At 37.7% G+C, this 22,226-nt stretch overlaps 1 protein-coding gene across 1 annotated transcript in view; it reads right to left on the bottom strand.

Annotated features, from left to right (window-relative positions):
- NUP62CL (nucleoporin 62 C-terminal like) overlaps positions 1–22,226 on the bottom strand; it is a 108,536-nt gene that overhangs the window by 38,760 nt on the left and 47,550 nt on the right. Inside the window, exons 7-10 of the mRNA XM_010594735.3 lie at positions 15,355–15,505; positions 15,057–15,106; positions 14,560–14,694; positions 9,272–9,383 (exon numbers count right to left, since the gene is read on the bottom strand). Of these exons, the coding sequence (XP_010593037.1) occupies positions 9,272–9,383; positions 14,560–14,694; positions 15,057–15,106; positions 15,355–15,505 (448 nt within the window). The remainder of the gene's footprint in view (positions 1–9,271; positions 9,384–14,559; positions 14,695–15,056; positions 15,107–15,354; positions 15,506–22,226) is intronic.

Consider the following 22,226-nt stretch of genomic DNA (forward strand, 5'->3'; position numbering starts at 1 on the left):
GTGGTTTTTTTTCCTTTGTTTGTTTTTGGCTCCTGTTTCACTCGCCTCTTTCCCATACCTATACTAGCTCCATACATCACAACCTCCCCCCTCTTTCCTGCCTACCTGCACTGTGTGCTGAACATCACACCCCTGAGCAGCATAGGAATGGCCTACCAGAACCAGTGCAGCACTGATTCCTGGTCCTCCCTGTCAGCCCTAGTACATGCCACAAAAAAAAACATCCCAGCCCCTCCCCTTCAGCTGGACCTGCCCTGATGCACCATAACTGAATGACTGGCCCTCCCCATTGGACAAGGAGGTGAAAAGTACAATGACTACAGATGAGCAAACAACAAAGAACACACAGCCCACCTGCTCAGACGTAACCAAATAAAACAAAAAAGCAGAACGAAACAAACAAATCTACAATCAAGAAACAAAGAAAATAACTACTGAATGTCCCAAAGACGGCAGACAATATCAGAACATATTAATAAACAGGAGAGGATGGCTCCAGTAGGCATCCAAAATAAAACACCAGATGACTTTCCAGTAGAAGAAAAGGCACTAGAACTATCTGACAGAGAATTTGAATCTCTAATATTTAGAGCTATCCAAGAGTTGAAGCAAAAAGCCAACAAAAAAATGAGGAAAAAATAGACAAATTTATGGAAAAGGCAGACAAATTCATGGAGAATACAGACAAAAAATGGAAGAATTCAGAAAAATACAGGAATAAAATGCCAAAATAAATTCACAACTAGAAATCATACAAAAACAACAGTTAGAAATCTGAAAGATAAACAACACAATTTCAGAATTGGATAGTGTCATAGAAGGACTGAGGAACAGGTGTGAAATGATAGAAGACAGGATCAGTGAAATTGAAGACAAACACTTCTATAAAACTCTGAGGAAAAATCAGACAAAAGAATGAAGAAAAATGAGGAAGCCCTGAGATTTATATGGGATACAATCAAAAGCAAAACATTCCAAGTGAGAGGAGTTCCAAGACAGGGACAGAAAACAGAAAATTCAGAGGCTCATTGAAGAACTGCTGACAGAAAACTTCGCTAATATTATGGATGATGAAAAGCTGACCATCCAAGAAGCTCAACGAACCCCATATAGGACAGATCCCAAAAGGTAAACACCAAGGAATATCATAATCACACTCGCTAAAACCAAAGACGAAGAAGAAATCCTGCAAGGAGCTCGAGAAAAACGAAAAGTCACATACAGAGGAGAAACAAGACTAAGCTCTGATTATTCGGCAGAAACCCTGCAGGCAAGAAGGCAATGGGATGACATATATAAAACCCTGAAAGAAAAAAATTGCCAACCACAAATAATATATTCTGCAAAACTTTTTTTCAAATACGATGGTGAAATTAGGACATTTCCAGATAAACAGAAATTAACAAAATATGTAAAAACCAAACCTACAAGAATTATTAAAGGGAGTCCTTCGGTCCGAGAACAGACAACATCAGACCACAGCCTGAAGCTAGGACACAAGATTGTACCAGCCAGATACCAACACAGAAAATGAACTCTCAAGAACTACCCAAAACCAAAAGAATTGCAACAGGGAACCAGAGAGGTTAATCTGTAAATGACAACAATGTCAGAACAATAAAAGAGGGAAAAAACAGTGTAGGCATAGAACTTTCTAATGGAGAGGAAGGCAAGGTGATAACAAGTAATAATTGACTGTTTCAAACCTAGGAAGATAAGGATACATTTCAAGGTAACCACAAAGAAAGTTAACAAACCTATGCATCAAAACAAAGAAGAAAAACATAAAGTCTCAACAAAACAAAAGAAATGAAAAAGAAATCCACAACCAAAAGGAACTCAGCAGAAGAGAGTAAGAGGAACAAAGAAAATATTAGCACCACAAAAAAGCATTACAAAATGACAGCAATAAACTCACACCTATCAATAATTACACTGAATGTAAGTGGCCTGAATGCACCCATGAAGAGACAGAGTGACAGAATGGATAAAAAATCAGGATCCACCAATATGCTGTCTACAAGATACACACCTCAGAAACAAAGATGCAAATTTATTAAAAATCAAAGGGTGGAAAAAAATGTATCAAGCAAACAACTACCAAAAAAAGAGCAGAAGTGGCAATACTAATTTCAGATAAAATAGACTTTAGAACAAAACCTACCATAAAAGACAAAGAAGGGCACTATATAATGAATTAAAGGGACAATCCATCATGAAGACAACCATAATAATCACCCAATGACTGGGCTCCAAAATACATAAAACAAACCCTAACAGTGCTGAAAAGTGAAACTGACGTTTCCACAATAATAATAGGAGACTTCAACACAGCACTCTCGGTAAAGGACAGAACATCTAGAAAGAAACTAAACAAAGATGCAAAAGAGCTAAAGAAAACAATCAGCCAACTTGACCTCATAGACATATATAGAACAGTCCACCCAACAGCTGTAAGTACAGATTCTCTTCCAACGCACATGAAATGTTCTCCAGAATAGACCACATCTTAGGCCACAGAGCAACCCTCAACAAAACCCAAAATACTGAGATAATACAAAGTATCTTTGCTGACCACAACACCATCAAAGAAGAAATTAACAACAGGAAGAATAAGGGAAAAAAATCAATTATAAGGAAACTGTACAACACCCTGCTTAAAAACCACTGGGTAATAGAAGAAATCAGGGATGGAATCAAAATATTCCTAGAATCAAACAAGAATGAAAACACATCATACCAAAATCTTTGGGACACAGCAAAGGCAGCCCTCAGAAGTCAACTTATAGCACTAGATGCACACATCAAAAAAAGAAGAAAGGGACAAAATCACATTAGCTACACAACTTGAACAAATAGAAAGAGAATAGCAAAAGAGGCCCACAGCCACCAGGAGAAAGGAAATAATAAAGACCAGAGCAGAAATAAATGAAATAGAGAATAGAAAAACAATAGAAAGAATCAACAAAACCAAAAGTTGGTTCTTTGAAAGGATCAACAAAATCGATAAACCACTGGCCAAATTGACAAATGAAAAACAGGAGAGGATGCAAATAACTCAAATAAGAAATGAAATGGGGGACATTACAACAGACCCAACTGAAATAAAAAGGATCATAAAAAAGTAGTATGAAAAACAATACTCCAACAAATTTGAAAACCTAGAGGATATGCACAAATTTCTAGAAAAACACTACCTACCCAAAGCAACACAAAATGATGTTGAAAATCTGAACAGACCCATAACAAGAGAAGAGATAGAAAAGGTAAAAAAAAAAACAAAACAAAAAAAACCAACCAAAAAAAGCCCTGGCCCAGATGGCTTTACTGGAGAATTCTAGCAAACATCCAGAGAAGAGCTTACTACTCAAACTATTGCAGAACATAGAAAAGGAAGCGATACTTCTGTATTCATTTTATAAAGCCAGCATATCCCTGATACCAAAACCAGGCAAAAAGACAACGCAAAAAAAGAAAATTACAGAGAGTATCTCTCATGAATATAGATGTAAAAATTCTCAACAAAATTCTAGCCAATAAAATTCAGCAGCATATCAAAAAAAATAATACACCACGACCAAGTAGGATTCATACCAGGTACGCAAGGATGGTTCAACATTAGAAAATCGAATGAACATAATCCACCACATAAATAAAAAGAAAGAAAATCACACGATCATCTCAGTCGATACAGAAAAGGCATGTGACAAAGTCCAACACCCATTCCTGATAAAAGCTCTCAATAAAATACGTACAGAAGGAAAATTTCTTAACATACCAAAGGGCATCTACGCAAAACCAACGGCCAAATCATTCTTAATGGAAAGAGGCTGAAAACATTCCCCTTGAGAACAGGAACAAGACAAAGATGTCCTTTATCACTACTCCTATTTAACATTGTGTTGGAAGGCCTAGCTAGAGCAATAAGGCAAGAAAAAGAAATAAAGGGCATCCAAATTGGTAATGAAGAAGTTAAACTGTCCCTATTTGCAGATGATGTGATACTATACATAGAAAACCCACGAGAAAACTACTGGAACTAATAGAAAGATTAAGCAGAGAAGCCGGATATAAGATAAATATACAAAAAATCAGCTGGATTCCTATACACCAATAAAGACAACGATGAAAAGGAAATCAGGAAAGCAATACCATTTATAATAGGCCCTAAAAAAATAAAATACTTAGAAATAAATCTAACAGGGGATGTAAAAGACCTATACAAAGAAAACTACAAAACACTACTGCAAGAAACCAAGAGATCTACAGAAATGGAAAAACATACCATGTTCATGGATAGATACACTCAATATTGTGAAAATGACTATTCTACCCAAAGCAATTTACAAATACAATGCGATCCCGATCCAAATACCAACAACATTCTTTAAAGAAATGGAAAACTTATCACTGACTTTATATGGAAAGGGAAGAAGGCTCAGATATGTAAAGCATAAAAAATAAAGAATAAAGTAGGAGGACTTGTACTACCTGACCTCAGAACCTACTATATAGCTATGGTAGTCAAAACAGCCTGGTACTGGTATAATGACAGATACACTGACCAGTGGAACAGAATTGAGAACCCAGATGTAAATCCATTCACCTATGGACACCTGATCTTCAACAAAGGCCCAAAGTTCATCAAATGGAGAAAAGACAGTCTTTTTAACAAATGGTGGTGGCAAAAGTGGAAGTCCATCCACAAAAAAGTAAAGAGGACCCATACCTCACACCATATACAAAAAGTAACTCAAAATGGATCAAAGACCTAAATATAAAGCCAAAAACCATGAAGTTCACAGAAGAAAAAATAGAATCAACACTAGAGGCCCTCATACATGGCATTAACAGGATACAAACCACAACCAACAACACAGAAGTTTCAGAGGATAAGCTAGATAACTTGGATCTTCTAAAAATTAAACACTACGCTCATCAAAAGACTAAACCAAAAGAGTAAAGAGAACGTACAGACTGGGAAAAAAAAATTTGACTATTACAAATCTGACAAAGGTCTAGTCTCTAAAATCTACAGGGAAATCCAACACCTCTACAACAAAAATACAAATAATCCAATTAAAAAATGTGCAAAGGAAATGAACAGACACTTCACCAAAGAAGACATTCAAGTGGCCAACAGACTCATGAGGAAATGCTCATGATCTCTAGCCATTAGAGAAATGCAAATCAAAAAGAAAATGAGATGCCATCTCACCCCGGCATTATTGGCATGAATCAATAAAACAGGAAATAACAAATGCTGGAGAGGCTGCGGGGAGATCAGAACTCTCATACATTGCTGGTGGGAATGCAAAAAGATACAACCATTTTGGAAAACGATATGGTGCTTCCTTAGAAAGCTAGAAATAGAAATACCATATGATCCAGTAATTCCACTCCTAGAAATACATCCTAGGGTAATAAGAGTCATCACACAGACAGACATATGTACACTCATGTTCACTGCAGCATTGTTCACAATAGCAAAAAGATGGAAACAACCTAGATGCCCATCAACAGATGAATGGATAAACTGTGGTACATACACACAATGGAGTATTACACAAGGATAAAGAACAACAATGAATCTGTGAAGCATCTCTTAACATGGATGAATCTAGAAAGCCTTATGCTGAGTGAAATAAGTGAATCACAAAAGGACAAATATTGTATGAGACCACTACTGTAAATATTCATGAAATGGTTTATATAGAAAAAGAAACAATCTTTGATGGTTATGAGGGAGGGGAGGGGTGTGGATGGAAAAACACTTAATAGACAATAGATAACTGGAAACTTTGGTGAAGGGTAAGACAGTACACAATACTGGGGAAGCCAGCACAACTTGTACAAGGCAAGGTCACGGAAGCTGCATAGACACATCCAAACTCCCTGAAGGACCGAATTACCAGGCTGAGGGCTGTGGGCACCATGATCTTGGGAAATATCTAGCTCAACTGGCGTAACATAGTTTATAAAGAAAATGTTCTACATTCTACTTTGGTGAATAGTGTCTGGGGTCTTAAAAGCCTGTGAGTAGCCATCAAGGATACTCCACTGGTCTCACCTCTTCAGGAGCAAGAAATAATGAAGAAAACTAAGGACAAAAGGGAAAGATTAGTCCAAAGGACTAATAGACCACATCTACCATGGCCTCCACCAGACTGAGTCCAGCCCAACTAGATGGTGCCCAGCTACCACCACTGACTGCTCTGACAGGGATCACTATAGAGGGTCCCAAACAGAGCTGGAGAAAAATGTAGAACAAAATTCTAACTCAAAAAGAAAGACCAGACTTGCTGGCCTGACAGAGACTGGAGAATCCCTGAGAGTATGGCCCCGGACACCCCTTCAGCTCAGTAATGAAGTCACTCCTGAGGCTCACCATTTAGCCAAAGATTGAACAGCCCCATGGAACAAAATAAGACTGAAGGGGCGCACCAGCCCTGGGGCAGGGACTGGAAGGTAGGAGGGAACAGGAAAGCTGGTAATAGGGAACCCAGGGTTGAGAAGGGAGAGTGTTGACATGTCGTGGGGTTGTTAACCAGTGTGTGTACTGTTTGATGAGAAACTACTTTGTTCTGTAAACCTTCATCTAAAGTACAATAAAAAAAAATTCTATCACAACAAAACAATTTTGAATTTTGAAATCACAATGTTGTTGCTGTTGGGTGCCCTGGAGTCAATTCTGACTCATAGCGACCCCACGTGACAGAGTAGAACCGCCCCATAAGGTTTTCTTGGCTGTAATCTTTATGAAAGCAGATCACCTGGTCTTTCTACCTTGGAGATGCTGGGCAGTTTCAAACTGACAACCTTTCAGTTAGCAGCCGAGCACTTAACCACTCCACCACCAGGGCTCCTTTGGAATTCCAACAGTGATCTAATATTTCATTAAAAAGAAAATCTATATTCTATGAATTCTTGATCATCTGTGGAAACACAGGAAGATGGTAGTATGCATAATCCCAGACTAATTTACATTTGGCTTTGTTCAACTTTAGTTTCACCCCAAGTAGAAAATGGCATAATTTTTTTATTGTTGTAAAAATATAGATAATACAACATTTGAGAATGGTACAATTTTCATAGATGGATGGAACTTAAAGATCATTCAGTCCATTGGTTACATTATGCAAAAGAAGGAGCCAAGACCCAGAGAGATTAACTGACTTAAACAAAATTCTACTGCTTTCTCAACTATACCATGCTGCTTTTTTTAAATAATTATAAAAGCTGATAATATGTATATAGATAAAGAACTGTCTATATATAACTGAACAAGTAGTTTACTAGAGAACAATCACTATATATATATGTAGTACCCCACAGAGTTTCGGAGGAGCTCCTGGTGAATTCTAACTGCTGACCTTTTGGTTAGCAGACATAGCTCTTAATCACTATGCCACCAGGATTTCATATATACCTAGTTCATATATTCTTCATCCTTACCTATCCAGACCCTGGGCCTCACTCCTAATTATCATCAACTAATAGAAAGCACAAACTCAAGTACAAATGAAGGCAGTTCCTAAGAAATGAGCACTCAGGAGCATTTCTTAAGATACTTGGCTGCCGCAATGGGAGATTCTTCTTACCATTGCTGCCATGGAGGAGTGGGGAAAAGGAGGACTCCATTTAGCTGCTAAGATAATAGGGAAAGGTGTGGCAAAACTGCTCTTTAGAGTATAGAAACAGACAAAAAAAAAACACAAAGGTTTCTTACTGCCAAATTAATTTACAGCATCTTACTCTTTAATTGGAGCATCTGCTGTATTTTTCCATTATACAATATGTTTACATTATTTAAGTAAGATTCTGTAGGTCAGATGAAAACCTAACGACCATGTTTAACAACGTTTCTATGGAAAAATATATTTTAAGTCTCAAATAGTTGGCTTATCAAACTTTTAAGATATAGCCTATTTATAAAATAAGAACTGCCTGGATATGCCTAATGAACTCATATACATACATTCACATTTATATGAGATGTAGATAAATATGTAAAGGGAAGAATGAACTTTATTTGCGTGTGGCTATCCAGTTGTCACAGGTCCTTGGGTGGCACAAACCATTTGCACTTGACTACTAACCTAAACCTTGGCAGTTCGAAGCCACCCAACAGTGCCACAGAAGACAGGCCTGGCGATCTGCTACTGTATAGATTATGGACAAGAAAACCCTATGGAGCAGTTCCAGTCTGTAATACATGGGGCTGCCATGAGTTGGAATTGACTCGACAGCTACAGGTTTAGTTCTGGTCTACTAACCTGAAGGTTGGTGGTTCAAACCCACCCAGTAGCACTGCAGAAGAAAGGCCTGCTGATCTGCTTTCATAAAGATAACAGCCAAGAAAACCCTATGGAGCAGCTCTACTCTGTAACATATGGGGTCGCTATTAGTCAGAATCAACTTGACAGCAACAGGTTTGGTTTTGGTTAATGAGGATGTGAACAGAAGAAATAAATACAGGGACATATCTAGGTATATGAAAAACGCGAACGTCAAAGGAAAATTTTGGGAGGCAGGAGTCATTTTTTACCCGTGTTTTAGTCATCTAGTGCTGCTATAATAGAAATACTACAAGTGGATGGCTTTAACAAAGAGAAATTTATTTCCTCACAGTGTAGTAGGCTATAAGTTGAAATTCAGGGCGTCAGCTCCAGGGGAAGTCTTTTTCTCTCTGTCGCCTCTGGACAAAGGTCCTTTTCATCAATCTTCCCCTGGACTAGGAGGTTCTCCAGGCAGGAACCCTGGGTCCAAAGGATGAGCTCTGCTCCTGGCACCACTTTCTTGGTGGTATGAGGTCCCCAATCTCTGCTTGCTTCCCTTTCCTTTTTATCTCTTGAGAGATAAAAGGCGGTGAAGGCCACACCCCAGGGAAACTCCTTTTACATGGGATCAGTTTGTGACCTGGGTAAGGGTGTTACAATCCCACCCTAATCCTCTTTAACATAAAATTACAATCACAAAATGGAGGACAACCACACAATACTGGGAATCATGGCCTAACCAAGTTGACACATATTTTGGGGGGACACAATTGAATCCATAATACCCTACTATAAGGAATAACCACAAAAAACTCACAAGCTCTTCTGCCTCTAAATATTTCCTGCCCCACTAAATCCAATCAAGAGCTTCACATCTCTAGCGGCGTGTAAGGAGCAGTACAGAAGACAGGAGGTGACTGGCTAAATGAACCGCAGAGCACCAGTTTCATACTACATCTTGGCTGGCTAAATACAGAAAGCAGTAAACTCACCAGGTCAATAGTGTCAGCAGGAATTCCAAATGCATTCATGTGCTCAAGAATGTCCTTAAGATCTTGGGCCACACGTTTCAGCTGAGCATCTATATTTTCTGCTAAACCGTAACTGAAAGGGCAGGGAAAATGAAGGGATTAACAAGAAATATTTTCTCTACCATGTATTGTTACTGACTTACAAGGATGATACTGCCAACTGGATTTGTCCCAATTTCCCTAGCTTCTCCATAGGTCTCAGTTAAGGCCAATGGACATTTTTTATGGATATAGCATTTGTGAACTTATTATTACCATATTCTAAAAAGACTCCATAGGTGTAGGTTTTTTATCCATCTTGCCATTTTTACAGTCACCTATTTAACTACTGGTTAATGTTCTGAGGAATTCTGAAGCAAAGAAACTCTTTTTAAGGGTCAAAATTAGCCCATAGAAAGTTTAGATATATATGAAAAGTTATTTAATGTTTAGCAGTACTTTTTTAGTACTCAGTAAGTATTGAGAGATCTTCAAAGATATTGAATACATACATTTTCAAAGTAAAATCTTATATAAACATACTCTACCATCCAACAAAAGATATTCTGGAAAACGAGCTTCACAATAACCAAAGGCAGATTAAATTTGCTAAGTTCACGTGGTAGGTGCAGTCGAGTCGATTCAGGCTCATAGTGACCCTAGAAACGAAACACCACCTGCTCCTGCACTTATCCTCACAATCGTTGTTATGCTTGAGCCCACTGTTGCAGCCACTATGTCAATCCATCTCACTGAGGGTCTTCCCCCTTTTCACTGACCCTCTCTCTACTTTAACTAGCATGATGTTCTTCTCCAGGGACTGATCCCTCCTCATAACATGTCCAAAGTACATGAGGCAAAGTCTCGCCATCCTTGCGAATGAACATCCTGGCTGTACTTTTTCCAAGACAGATTTGTTTGTTCGTTCTTCTGGCAGTCCATGGTATGTTCAATATTCTTCGCCAACACCACAATTCAAAGGCATCAATTCTTCTTCAGTCTTCTTTATTCATTACCCAGCTTTCCTGTGCACATGAGGCAACTGAAAACACCATGGCTTGGTTCAGGCGCACCGTAGGCTTCAAAGTGACATCTTTACTTTTTTAACACTTTAAAGAGGTCTTTTGTAGCACATATGCCCAACGCAATGCGTTCTTTGATTTCTTTACTGCTGCCTTCTATGAGTGTTGACTATGGATTCAGTAAAATGAAATCCTTGACAACTTAAATTTTTTCCCCAATTACTATGATGTTGCTTATTGGTCCAGTTGTGAGAATTTTTGTTTTCTTTATGTTGAGGCATAATCCATACTGAAGGCTGTGGTCTTTGATCTTCTTCAGTAAGTTCTTCAAGTCCTGTTTACTTTCAGCAAGCAAGGTTGTGTCATCTGCATAGCGGAGGTTGTTAATGAGTCTTCCTCCAATCCTGATGTCGTGTTCTTCTTCAGAGTCCAGCTCACCTATTATTTGCTCACCTACAGATTGAATAAGTATAGTGAGAGGATACAACCCTGACTTTAAACCACGTAGTATCCCCTTGTTCTGTTTCAACGACTGCCTCTTGGTTTAAGTACAGGTTCCTCATGAGCACAATTAAGTGTTCCAGAATTCCCATTCTTCGCAATTTTCTTCATAATTTGTTATGATCCACACAGTCGAACGCCTTAACATAGTCAATTAACCACAGGTAAACATCTTTCTGGTAGTCTCTGCTTTCAGCCAGGATCCATCTGACATCAACAGTGATATCTCTGGTTCCATGCCCTCCTGTGAATCCAGCTTGAATTGCTGGCACTTCCCTGTCAATATACTGCTGCAGCTGCTTTTGAATAATCTGCAAAATTTTACTTGCATGTGATATTAATGATATTCTTTGATGATTTCTGCATTTGGTTGGATCACCTTTCTTTGGGAATAGACATAAATATGTATCTCTTCCGGTTGGTTGGCCAGGTAGCTGCCTTCCAAATTTCTTGGCATAGATGAGTGAGCACTTTCAGTGCTGCATTCATTTGTTGAAACATCTCAATTGCTATTCTGTCAATTCCTGGAGTCTTGTTTTTCACCAATGTCTTCAGTGCAGCTTGGGCTTCTTCCTTTAGTACCATTGTTCTTGATTACATGCTACTTTATGAAATGGTTGAACGTTGACCAATTCTTTTTGGTATAATGACTCTGTATATTCCTTCCAACTTCTTTTGATGCTTCCTGTTTCATTCAGTATTTTGCCAATAGAATCCTTCACTACTGGAACCTGAGGCTTGAATTTTTTCTTCAGTTCTTTCATCTTGAAAAATGACTAGCGTGTTCTTTCCTTTTGATTTTCTAACTCCAGGTCTTTGCAAATGTCATTATAATACTTTGTTTTCTTGAGCTGACCTTTGAAATCTTCTGTTCAGCCCTTTTACTTCATTATTTCTTCCATTCACTTTAGCTAGTCGGCTTTTAAGAGCAAGTTTCAGAGTCTCTTCTGACATCCATTTTGTTCTTTTCTTTCTTTCCTGTCTTTTTAATGACCTCTTGCTTTCTTCATGTATGATGTCCTCAATGCCATCCCATAACTCATCTGGTCTTTGGTCATTAGTTTTCAAGGCATCAACTCTATTCTTGAGATGGTCTCTAAATTCAGGTGGGATATACTCAAGGTCGTATTTTGGCTCTCGTGGACTTGTTTCAATTTTCTTCAGCTTCAACTCGAACTTGTGTATAAGCAATTGATGGTCTGTTCTGCAGTTATCCCCTGGCTTTGTTTTGACTGATGATATTGAGCATTTCCATCATCTGTTTCCACAGATATAGGCGGTTTGATTCCCGTGTATTCCATCCAGTGAAGTCCAGATGTACAGTCACCATTTGTGTTGCTGAAAAAAGGTATTTGCAATGAAGAAGTCGTTGGTCTTACAAAATTCTATCATGCCCTCTCCATCGTTGTTTCTTTCATCAAGACCATATTTTCCAACGACCAGTCCTTCTTCTTTGCTTCCAACTTTCACATTCCAATCACCAGTAATTATCAATGCATCCTGATTGCATGTTTGATCAATTTCAGACTTCAGAAGTTGGTGAATATCTTCATCTTTGGCCTTAGTGGTTAGTGCATAAATTTGAATAATAGACATATTAACTGGTTTTCCTTGTAAGCATATGGATTTTATCCTATCACTGACAGAGTTGCACTTCACGGTAGATCTTGAAATGTTCTCTTTGACAACGAATGTAATGTCATTCCTCTTCAATTTGTCATTCCCAGCAAAGTAGACCATATGATTGTCCAATTAAAAATGGCCAATACTAGTCCATTTCAGCTCACCTTAATGCCTAGAATATTGATGTTTGTGTGTTCCATTTCATTTTTGTTGATTTCCAAATTTCCTAGATTCATACTTCGTACAATCCAGGTTCCGATTATTAATGGATGTTTGCAGCTGTTTCTTCTCATTTTGAGTCATGACACATCAGCAAGCGAAGGTCCCAAAAGCATTACTCCATCCATATCATTAAGGTCAACTCTACTTGAAGGAGGCAGCTTTTCCCCAGTCGTATTTTGAGTGCCTTCCAACCTGAGTGGCTCATCTTCCAGCACTGTATCAGACAATCTTCTGCTGCTATTCATAAGGTTTTCACTGGCTAGTATTTTTTAGAAGTGGACTGCTAGGTCCTTCTTCCTAGTCTGTGTTGGTCTGGAATTCAGCTAAAACCTGTCCACCATGGGTAACCCTGCTGGGATGTGAAATACTGGTGGCATGGCATAGCTTCCTGTATCACAGCAACATGCAAACCCCTATAGAACAACAAACTGACAGATGTATGAGGGACAAATTAATTAGTTGCCTAAAATCCTCAAGATTTCCACCCAAATTTGCATTCTATCATTTTTTTTACTATTTTTACACACACACACACACACACAGAAACACATACAATATCAATTTTAATGTTTGTGAAAATTAATGTTATTGGCGACTATTTGAACAGTAATACCTATTAAGATTACAGGACTCAATTAGATTTACTATTAACTATCTACTGCCTTTCTATCCCATAGTACTTATAGATCATCCGTTGCCTAGCTTGTCAAAGATTCTGGTCAAGATTCCATTACAGCATAAATGTGACTACAAAAGAGCGAATGGAAAGGAACTAATGTTTCAAAGATTTCTTCAAACTCCTGCTAAGATCTCATAGCCAACATTTAACTCCATATGCTTCAGAAAAAAAAAAGATAGAATGCATTGAAAGCAACTGGAAGAAAAAAGATTCAGAAAGGCTGAAATACAAAAGCAGAAACAGATCTAGGGTCACTAGAGATCAGCTATACTTACCCCATTTGACACCTCAACAAAAAAAGTTAATTTGTAAGCCTTTCAAAAATATACTCAGTTTTAATTCACTAATAAGCCATTGATAAAATGAGTCTGATTCAGTCTCGGTCTTGTTTATGTAGCACATTCATACAAGTTCCTCTAATACTATAATTTGGCCTGATTACCAAATCTCAATTCTAGAGAGATAAAGTTACTGTAGGAACATTGGCAGTGTATCAACTGATGGTAAAAACCAAATAATACACAAATGAAATACAACTAGTCCAAGACATTGCTGACATCATTTGATTTTTTAAAGCTATGCAGTTTGCCCCCAGATTAACAAACTGCCTTCCAAATAGCAACTGATTTATTACTAAAGCAATTACATGAACATTAGGTCTGTAAGAGTCAATATAAATAGAACATAAATATTCCACAACACCATGACATTATATACATAAAATTTGTATTTCTAATTTAAGACCAAATTTGACAAATATAAAAACTTTGCAGTGGTCGTGTACCACATTTTTAAGCAAATGCCTTTTATGTTTCTTTGCCAACTGCGCCCTCCCCTGTGAGGTATTTTCATAAGCATGCTATGCTATGTAAAAAAAAAATTGCCATAGCAGTACTTATGAGAATATCTTACGGGGGAGAGCACCACTGGCAAACAAACGCAGAAGGCTCACGTTATTTGTGCAAAAATATGGTATAAGCTTGAGATTAATAGCATTGCACAAATTGCTGTAAAACAAAATTGCCAGAATAATTTCATTTTCAAGCATCTAGAAAAGACAAACAGAACACAGTCAAACAGGTTGATAAATATCACTATAAGACCTTGTTCTTTTCTACCAATTTTTATTCCATGGCTTCCAATTCAGTTTTTCCCTCTTTCTTGGAATGGTGTTATTGTAGCTCAGTTTTATCCCATTCTTCCATCTTTATTCAGTTACTCACGTTCTCTCATGTTCCTCATCTGCACGTTGCAGATAGACAGACCCCCTCTGATCCTTCACAGACTCCTCTAATGGGATTAACAGATCTTCTAGTTCTTTCTGCTCGAACAGGATAAAATCCAATTCTTGTTCCAACCTGAATAAATGAAGTCACCAGAAGAGCTGATGAGAGAAACTTGGAGTGACAAAGTGTCAGTAAACTACCAAAACCAAAACCAAACCTCTTGCCATCAAGTTGATTCCGACTCATAGCGACCCTATAGGACAGAGTATAACTGCCCCCATGGAGTTTCCATGGCCATAAATCTTGACAGAATCAGACTGCCACATCTTTCTCCCACAGAATGGCTGATGGGTTTGAACTGCTGACCTTTCAGTTAGCAGTCGAGCACTTAACCACTGTGTCACCAAGGTTCCTTCAACAAACCACAGCAAAGAAAAAAAAACTGGACAAAGAGATCTTTAATCTTTCAACCTGGAAAATCAAAGAGCTTCTACCTTTCCTGATTCAGTATCACTTTTTCCACTTCTCCATGTAAAGTAATAATCTATAAAGAAAAATAACAATACAGTAATGTAAATATTTAAATGCATATTATAATTTTAGAGCAATATAAATTTTCTCAAACATACTTAAAATATGAAATATTTTCTAATTCAGGACACATAATACCTAAGGAAAACATTTTTTTAAGTTAATGTCCAGGACTAGAATAGAAAAATTACCATTCAACACAGGTCTAGTTTCTTGTATTCATATAAAAATACTTGTGCAATAGTGAGACTATCTTCTCACCTTCTCACCATTCTCAATCAATGTATGGTCCCAAGCATTGACCTGGGTGGCCTGGTGAAGAAAGTGTTTCTCATGATCCTCTAGCTCAAGGCTCCACTTGTCTACCAGACCCTCCAGCTTACGGTATGTCATCACAGGAGTTACAATTGAACTAAAAAGAAAAGGATACAGAGAACTGTGTATAGTATGATCATATTTTTACTTAAAAAACAACAACACAGTGGGACTTTGAGAAGAAAATGGCACGTGAGGAGTACTTCAGACCCTCTCCCCAGCAAAACAACCATAACTGGTGAAAATTATACATATATATATATATATATATATATATATATATATATAAAACAACAGCAATAACAAAAAAACATTCAAAGGCTCTAGAAATTACCCTAAGGTAAACATTTATTCAAGAAAGCGTATGAAATTCCAGTAAGAACAACGAAAGTCTGTGTCATTTGAGCCACAACCTGTTCCCTCCCTTACCCACACCACCCTTCTCAACTCAGCATGATGGAAGCTCCATTCCAGGTGGGTGTGGCCAAAAAGGACTAATTCTACCCAAAGCTCCCAGATAAGGGCTAAGGTATCTCTCCAAGAGGGGAAAGTCACCAGGAGTTCTCATCCTCCCAGCTTCATATCACAAAGGCAATGAAGCCAAGAACTGGGGGCCCCCTCCCTCCAATCAGTCTCCACTCTTAATAGGAAGCTTTACCCAAGGTTCAGCAGACTGAGAATACTGGAGTCCACATCTACCTTGTCCTATCACACTCTTACTGTAGAGTGCTTACCTGAAGAGGCAAGCTGAGAAGACCAGAGACTACCAAGCCCACCCAGCTCATAAAGCAGGAATGTTATTTGGAGATTAGTGGGCAATTGTCTTGACCTCAGCTCCTAAGCATGGACTCAAAGATTTTGCCCAGGAAGAGAGGGAGACCATAAGAACAGAGAGCTCCCAAGCCATCCCTAAAGGAACTGACTTCAGTTGGAACAGAGTGTAGGGAAGTCAAAGCTGACAGACACTCTCAAAGACAATGGAGATTTTAAGGGTAAGTAATTAAGAGGAAGGTGGTAGCTCCATGAGAACAACAAGCTAAACCATAGCCAAGATAGTTTACTAGAAAGAACCAGAGAAAGAAAATGCTAAAAAAGAGCATCCCTCCAGGGTCAGAACAAACCTCAAACCTTGACCTCAAAAATTACCCCTGCAAAGGGGCCCCAATTTAATTGGATCAGAATGTGGAGTAATTTACACCTCAGGACATTGTTAAAAAAACATAAAGAAATCAACTAGCAATTAGATTTTCTCTTTGTCTTTGACTTTGAGCATTTTCATTATGATACACCTGGGATGGATTTCTTTGCATTTATCTTAGTTTTAGTTCATTGAGCTTCTTGGACGTGGCAATTAATTTTTTAAGAAGATTTGGGAAGTTTTCAGGCATTATATCTTTTCTCTGTTCCTTTTTCTCTCTCTTCTCCTTGTAAACCAGTTGCTGTCAAGTCACTTCTGACTCTTAGCAACCTCATGTGTGTCAGAGTAGAACTGTGCTCCGTAGCATTTTCAGTGGCTGGTTTTTCAAAGTAGATTGCCAGGTCTTCTGAGGCACCTCCGGGTAGACTCAAACCTCCATTCTTTTGATTGGAAGCCAAGCACATTAACCATTTGCACTTCCCAAGCACTCTCTCTTTGCAGTACTCCTATTATGTGTATATTGGTGTGCTTAATGGTGCCCCACATTTCTCTGAGGCTCTGTTCATTTTTCTTCATTTTCTTGTGTTTTTTTTTAATTGCATCATCTCTATTGATATATATTTAAGTTTGCTGATTTTTTTCTTCTGCCAGTTCAGATCTACTGTTGAGTCCCCCTAGTGAGTTTTTTATTCACTTACTTTTCAACTCCATAATTTCATTTGATTCTATTGTATTATTTCTATTCATTTATATTCTCCATTTGATAAGACGGAAACCCTGGTGGCGCAGTGGTTAACTGCTACAGCTGCTAACCAAGAGGTCGGCAGTTTGAATCCACCAGGCTCTCCTTGGAAACTGTATCGGGCAATTCTACTCTGTCCTGTAGGGTTGCTATGACTCGGAATCGACTCGACGGCAATGGGATTTTTTTTTTTTTTTAGATATTTGATAAGACACTGTCGTTATGTCTTTCTTTACTTCTTAAGTATGGCTTCTTTTAGTTATTTGAACATATTTACAATGGCTGCTTTTAGGTCTTTCAGCCCTCTTACGGGCAGTTTCTGTCACCTAATTTTTTTCTTTTGTATGGGTAACAATTTTATGTTTCTTTGCATGTTTCATAATATTTTCTTGAAAACTGGACATTTTAGGTAATATATTGTAGTTACTCTGGATATTGATCCCCCTTCCATGGCTTGTTGTTGTTGTTTTCTTGTTCGTTTGTTATTGATGTGACTGGACTATTTACTGAAGTGTCTCTCCCTCAGAGTGTGAAGCTTCTGATTTTGCTGCTAAGATAGTGTAGCATTGGGCATGTACACAGTCACCCTGGAGTGAAAGTGTTTTTAGCTGGACTGTCTTTGACTATCTTATTCCCTGATCTCTCTGTTGTCTGCTTTGTTTGGCATTACGCTTAACTGTTAAAAAATTAATTGCCATGTCCAAGAAGCTCAAGGAACTAAAACTAAGATAAAAGCAAAGAAATCCATCCCAGGTGTATCATAATGAAAATGCTCAAAGTCAAAGACAAAGAGAAAATCTTGAAAGCAACAGGGGAAAAACAATTCATAACCTACAAGGAAATCCCAATAAGATTAACAGCTGACTTCTCATCAGAAATTATGGAGGCCAGAAGGCAGTAGGATGACATATCTAAAGTGCTGAAAGAAAAAGACTGTCAACCAAGAATCTTATATCCAGTAAAAATATCTTTCAAAAATAAAGACATTCCCAGATAAACAATAACTTACAGGACTTATCGCTAGCAAACTTCTTTAGAAGAACACCAAAGACACAAGGAAAATATGAGCCCAGGAGACAGAAAGGGCCACATAAACCAGAGGCTCCATCAGCCTGAGACTGGAAGAACTAGATGGTGCCTGGCTCCCACCAATTTCTGCCCTGACAGGGAACAGAACAGAGAATCCCTGATGGAGCAAGACAGCAGACCTCAAATTCTCATAAAAAGACCAGACTTAATGGTCTGACTGAGACTGGAGGGACCCCAGAGGTCATGGCTCCCAGACTCTCTGTTAACCCAGAACTAAAACCATTCCTGAAGCCAACTCTTCAGACAAAGATTAGACTGGACTATAAGACATAAAATGATACTGGTGAGGAATGTGCTTCTGAGCTCAAGTAGACACATGAGAATATGTGGGCAGTTCCTGTCTAGAGGCGAGATGAGAAGGCAGAGAGGACAGGAGCTGGCTGAATAGACAGGAAATACAGGATGGAGAGAAGGAGCATGCTGTCACATAGTAGGGAGAGCAACTAGGGTCACATAACAATATGTGTATAAATTTTTGTATGAGAAACTGACTTGAATTGTAAACTTTCACTTAAAGCACAATAAAAAAAGCAAGGAAAAAAAAAAGAAATACTTAAAGGAATTCTTCAGGCTAAAAGCAAGTGACACCAGACAGTGATCTGAACCTATATTAAAAAAAAAAAAAAACCTATGTAATTATATAACAGTAGATGCATATTTCTCCTTTCTTCTCTTATTTGATTTAAAAAAGCAATTGTATAAAACAAAATGTATGTAATTATACTGTCATGCAGAAATTTAATACACTTGACAATAACAGTATGAAGGAGTTGGGAGGGAGCAAAGCTGTATTAAAGAGATGACACCAGATGGAACTCAAATCCACAGAAACAAAGGAAAAGAACTCTGTTTCCTAGGACTGCCATAACAAATTTACCAAAAACTTAGGATAGCGTAAGCACCAGAAATTTATCCTCAAATAGTCCTAGAGGCTAGAAGTCCATAATTAAGGTGTTGGTCAGGCCATACTGTCTGAAGCCTCTAGGAAAGGATCCTTCCTTGCCTCTTTCAGCTTCTGGTAGCCCTAGGCATTCCTTAACTTGTGGCAGCATAACTCTAATCTCTGCCTTCATCTTCACATGGCCATCTTCATTATGTGACTCTGTGTCTCTTCTCCCCTTCTTATAAGGATCCAGTCATATTAGCTTTAGGGCCTACCCTATTCCAGTATGACGTCATCTCAATTTGATTACGTCTGCAAAAGACTATTTCCAAATAAGGTCATATTCATAGGTACCAGGGATAAGGGCTTCAAAATATCTTTTTGAGGGACACAATTCAACTCACAGCAGGAACCAAAAATAATAATTAAAAACTTAACATAACAAATTCTATAAATACATACTTGTTTTCCTTTCTCTCTTGGCTTCTTTAGAAGCCATAAAATTATATAAATTAATAATTTTAACAATTTATTGTTGGGTTTGTAACACATAGAGATGTAATATATATAACAATATTATTACATAATAGTAACAGCACAAAAAGAGGGAAAAAGGAATAGAGCTAGACAGAAGTAATCTTTCTATACCTCAGTGGGATCAGTCTAAATCTGAAGTAGACCGTAAGTTAAAGCTATACAGTAAGCCCTAGAACAACCACTAAAAAAACACTAAAAAAATATGGTGAAAAAATCACTAATGTAATTAAACTGTCACAACAGAAAAATATTCACTTAATGCAAAACAAAGCAGTAATGGAGTAACAGAGGAACAAAACATATAGAGGACATATAAAAAACAAATAGCAAAATGGAAAAAGTAAGTCCTTCCGTATCAGTAATTACATTAAATGCAACTGGATTAAACAATTCAATTAAAAGACAAAGATTGGCAGAATGGATTAAAAAAACATGATCCAACTATAATACCTACAACAACCAATAAGAAAACTGTACAAAGCAATATACTAAAAAATACTACAAATAGAACAAAATGGCACCCTGAAAAAAGTTAAAATACTGCATGGGAAAGTAAGAAAAGAGAAACAGAAGTAAAAAAAAACAGAGGTATTAAATGAAAACAAATAATAAAATGCCAGAATTAAGCCACAACATATTAATAATTACCTTAAATGTAAATGAGCTAAATAAAACAATTAAAAGACAGATCATGGTAAAGTGGATAAAAAAAATGATCCAACAATATTCTGTCTATAAGAAACTTATCTCAAATACAAGGAAACAGGCTGAAAGTAAAAGGATGGAAAAAGATATAAACCTTGCCATATCATTTTTAAAAAACAAGTGCTATGTCAATATCAAATAACACAGACTTCAGAGCAAAGAAAATTACCAGAGACAAAGAGAGACTTTACATAATGATAAAGGAATCAACATACCAGGAAGGCTAACAAATCCTAAATCTATAGACATTCAAACAACAGAACCTCCAAATACATGAAGAAAAAACCGGTAGAGTTGAAGGATGAAACAAGACAAATCCACAATTACAGTTGGGGCCTTCAGTAACTAATAGAACTACTAAACAGAAAAGCAGCAAGGATATAGAATCTGAAAACACAATGAAACAGCAGGATCTAATTAACATACAGGCAGTCCCTGGATTACAAATGAGCTCTGTTCCTAAATCTGTCTTTCAGTTGAATTTGTATGTAAGTCAGAACAGTTAGGTATGGTTTGTATCTAACGTCAGTCAGTCAAATGTTTGTCTTATATAGTATATAGTGTACCTTTCTATGCATAAGAAACATTAAAGAAACACTTCAAGATTCACTAAAACATCTTTAACATAATAATATGATAATAATGTTTTGATGAATGTCACAAAGTGCCGGTTTATTATTACAAACGACTGTATGTACCTTGAATTTTTAATATAATAGACTTTATGCGAGTTGGTTCGTAACTAAGGGTTGTACGTAAGTCAGACATTCATAACCTGGGGACTAGCTGTATATAGAACATTCTACCCAACAGCAGAATACACAATTTCCAAGTGCCATTGAGTGGATTCTGACTCCTGGTGACCCCATGTGTTACAGACTACAACTGCTCCATAGGATTTTCTTGGCTGTAATCCTTACTGAAGCAGATCACCAGGCCTTTCTTCTGTGGTGCTGCTGGGTGGGTTCAAACCACCAACTTTTAAGTTAGTAGCTGAGCACAAGCCATTTGCACCATCCAAAGAACATAAGAGGATATGACCAAGGAAAAAAACCTGTTGCCGTTGAGTAGATTCCAACTCATAGCTAACCTATGGGACAGAATAGAACCGCCCCATAGGGTTTCCAAGGAGCAGCTGGGTGGATTCGAACTGTTGACCTTTTGGTTAGCTGCTGAATTCTTAACCGCTGAGCCACCAGGGCTCCTTAAGAGGGTACACTGATGGCAAATAAGCACATGAAAAGATGTTCAACATCATTAGCCACAAGGAAAATGTAAATTAAAACTGCAATAAGGTATCACTACGCGCATCAGGATTGGTGAAGAACTCATTAACAACCTGCAACATGTAGATGACAATCTTGCTTGCTGAAAGTGAAAAGGACTTGAAACACTTACTGATGAAGGTCAAAGACCACAGCCTTCAGTATGGATTACACCTCAACAGAAAGAAAACAAAAATCCTCACGACTGGACCAATGAGCAACATCATGATAAACAGAGAAAAGATTGAGGTTGTCAAGGATTTCATTTTACTTGGATCTACAGTCAATGCCTATGGAAGCAGCAGTTACAAAATCGAAAGACGTATTACATTGAGAAAATCTTCTACAAAACACCTCTTTAAGGTGTTAAAAAGCAAAGACGTCACTTTAAGGACTAAGGTGCACCTGACCCAAACCATGATATTTTCAATCACCTTATATGCATGCAAAAGCTGGACA

The sequence above is a fragment of the Loxodonta africana genome, chromosome X (assembly GCF_030014295.1).
Source record: "Loxodonta africana isolate mLoxAfr1 chromosome X, mLoxAfr1.hap2, whole genome shotgun sequence".
In the NCBI taxonomy this organism is placed as follows: Eukaryota; Metazoa; Chordata; class Mammalia; order Proboscidea; family Elephantidae; genus Loxodonta; species Loxodonta africana.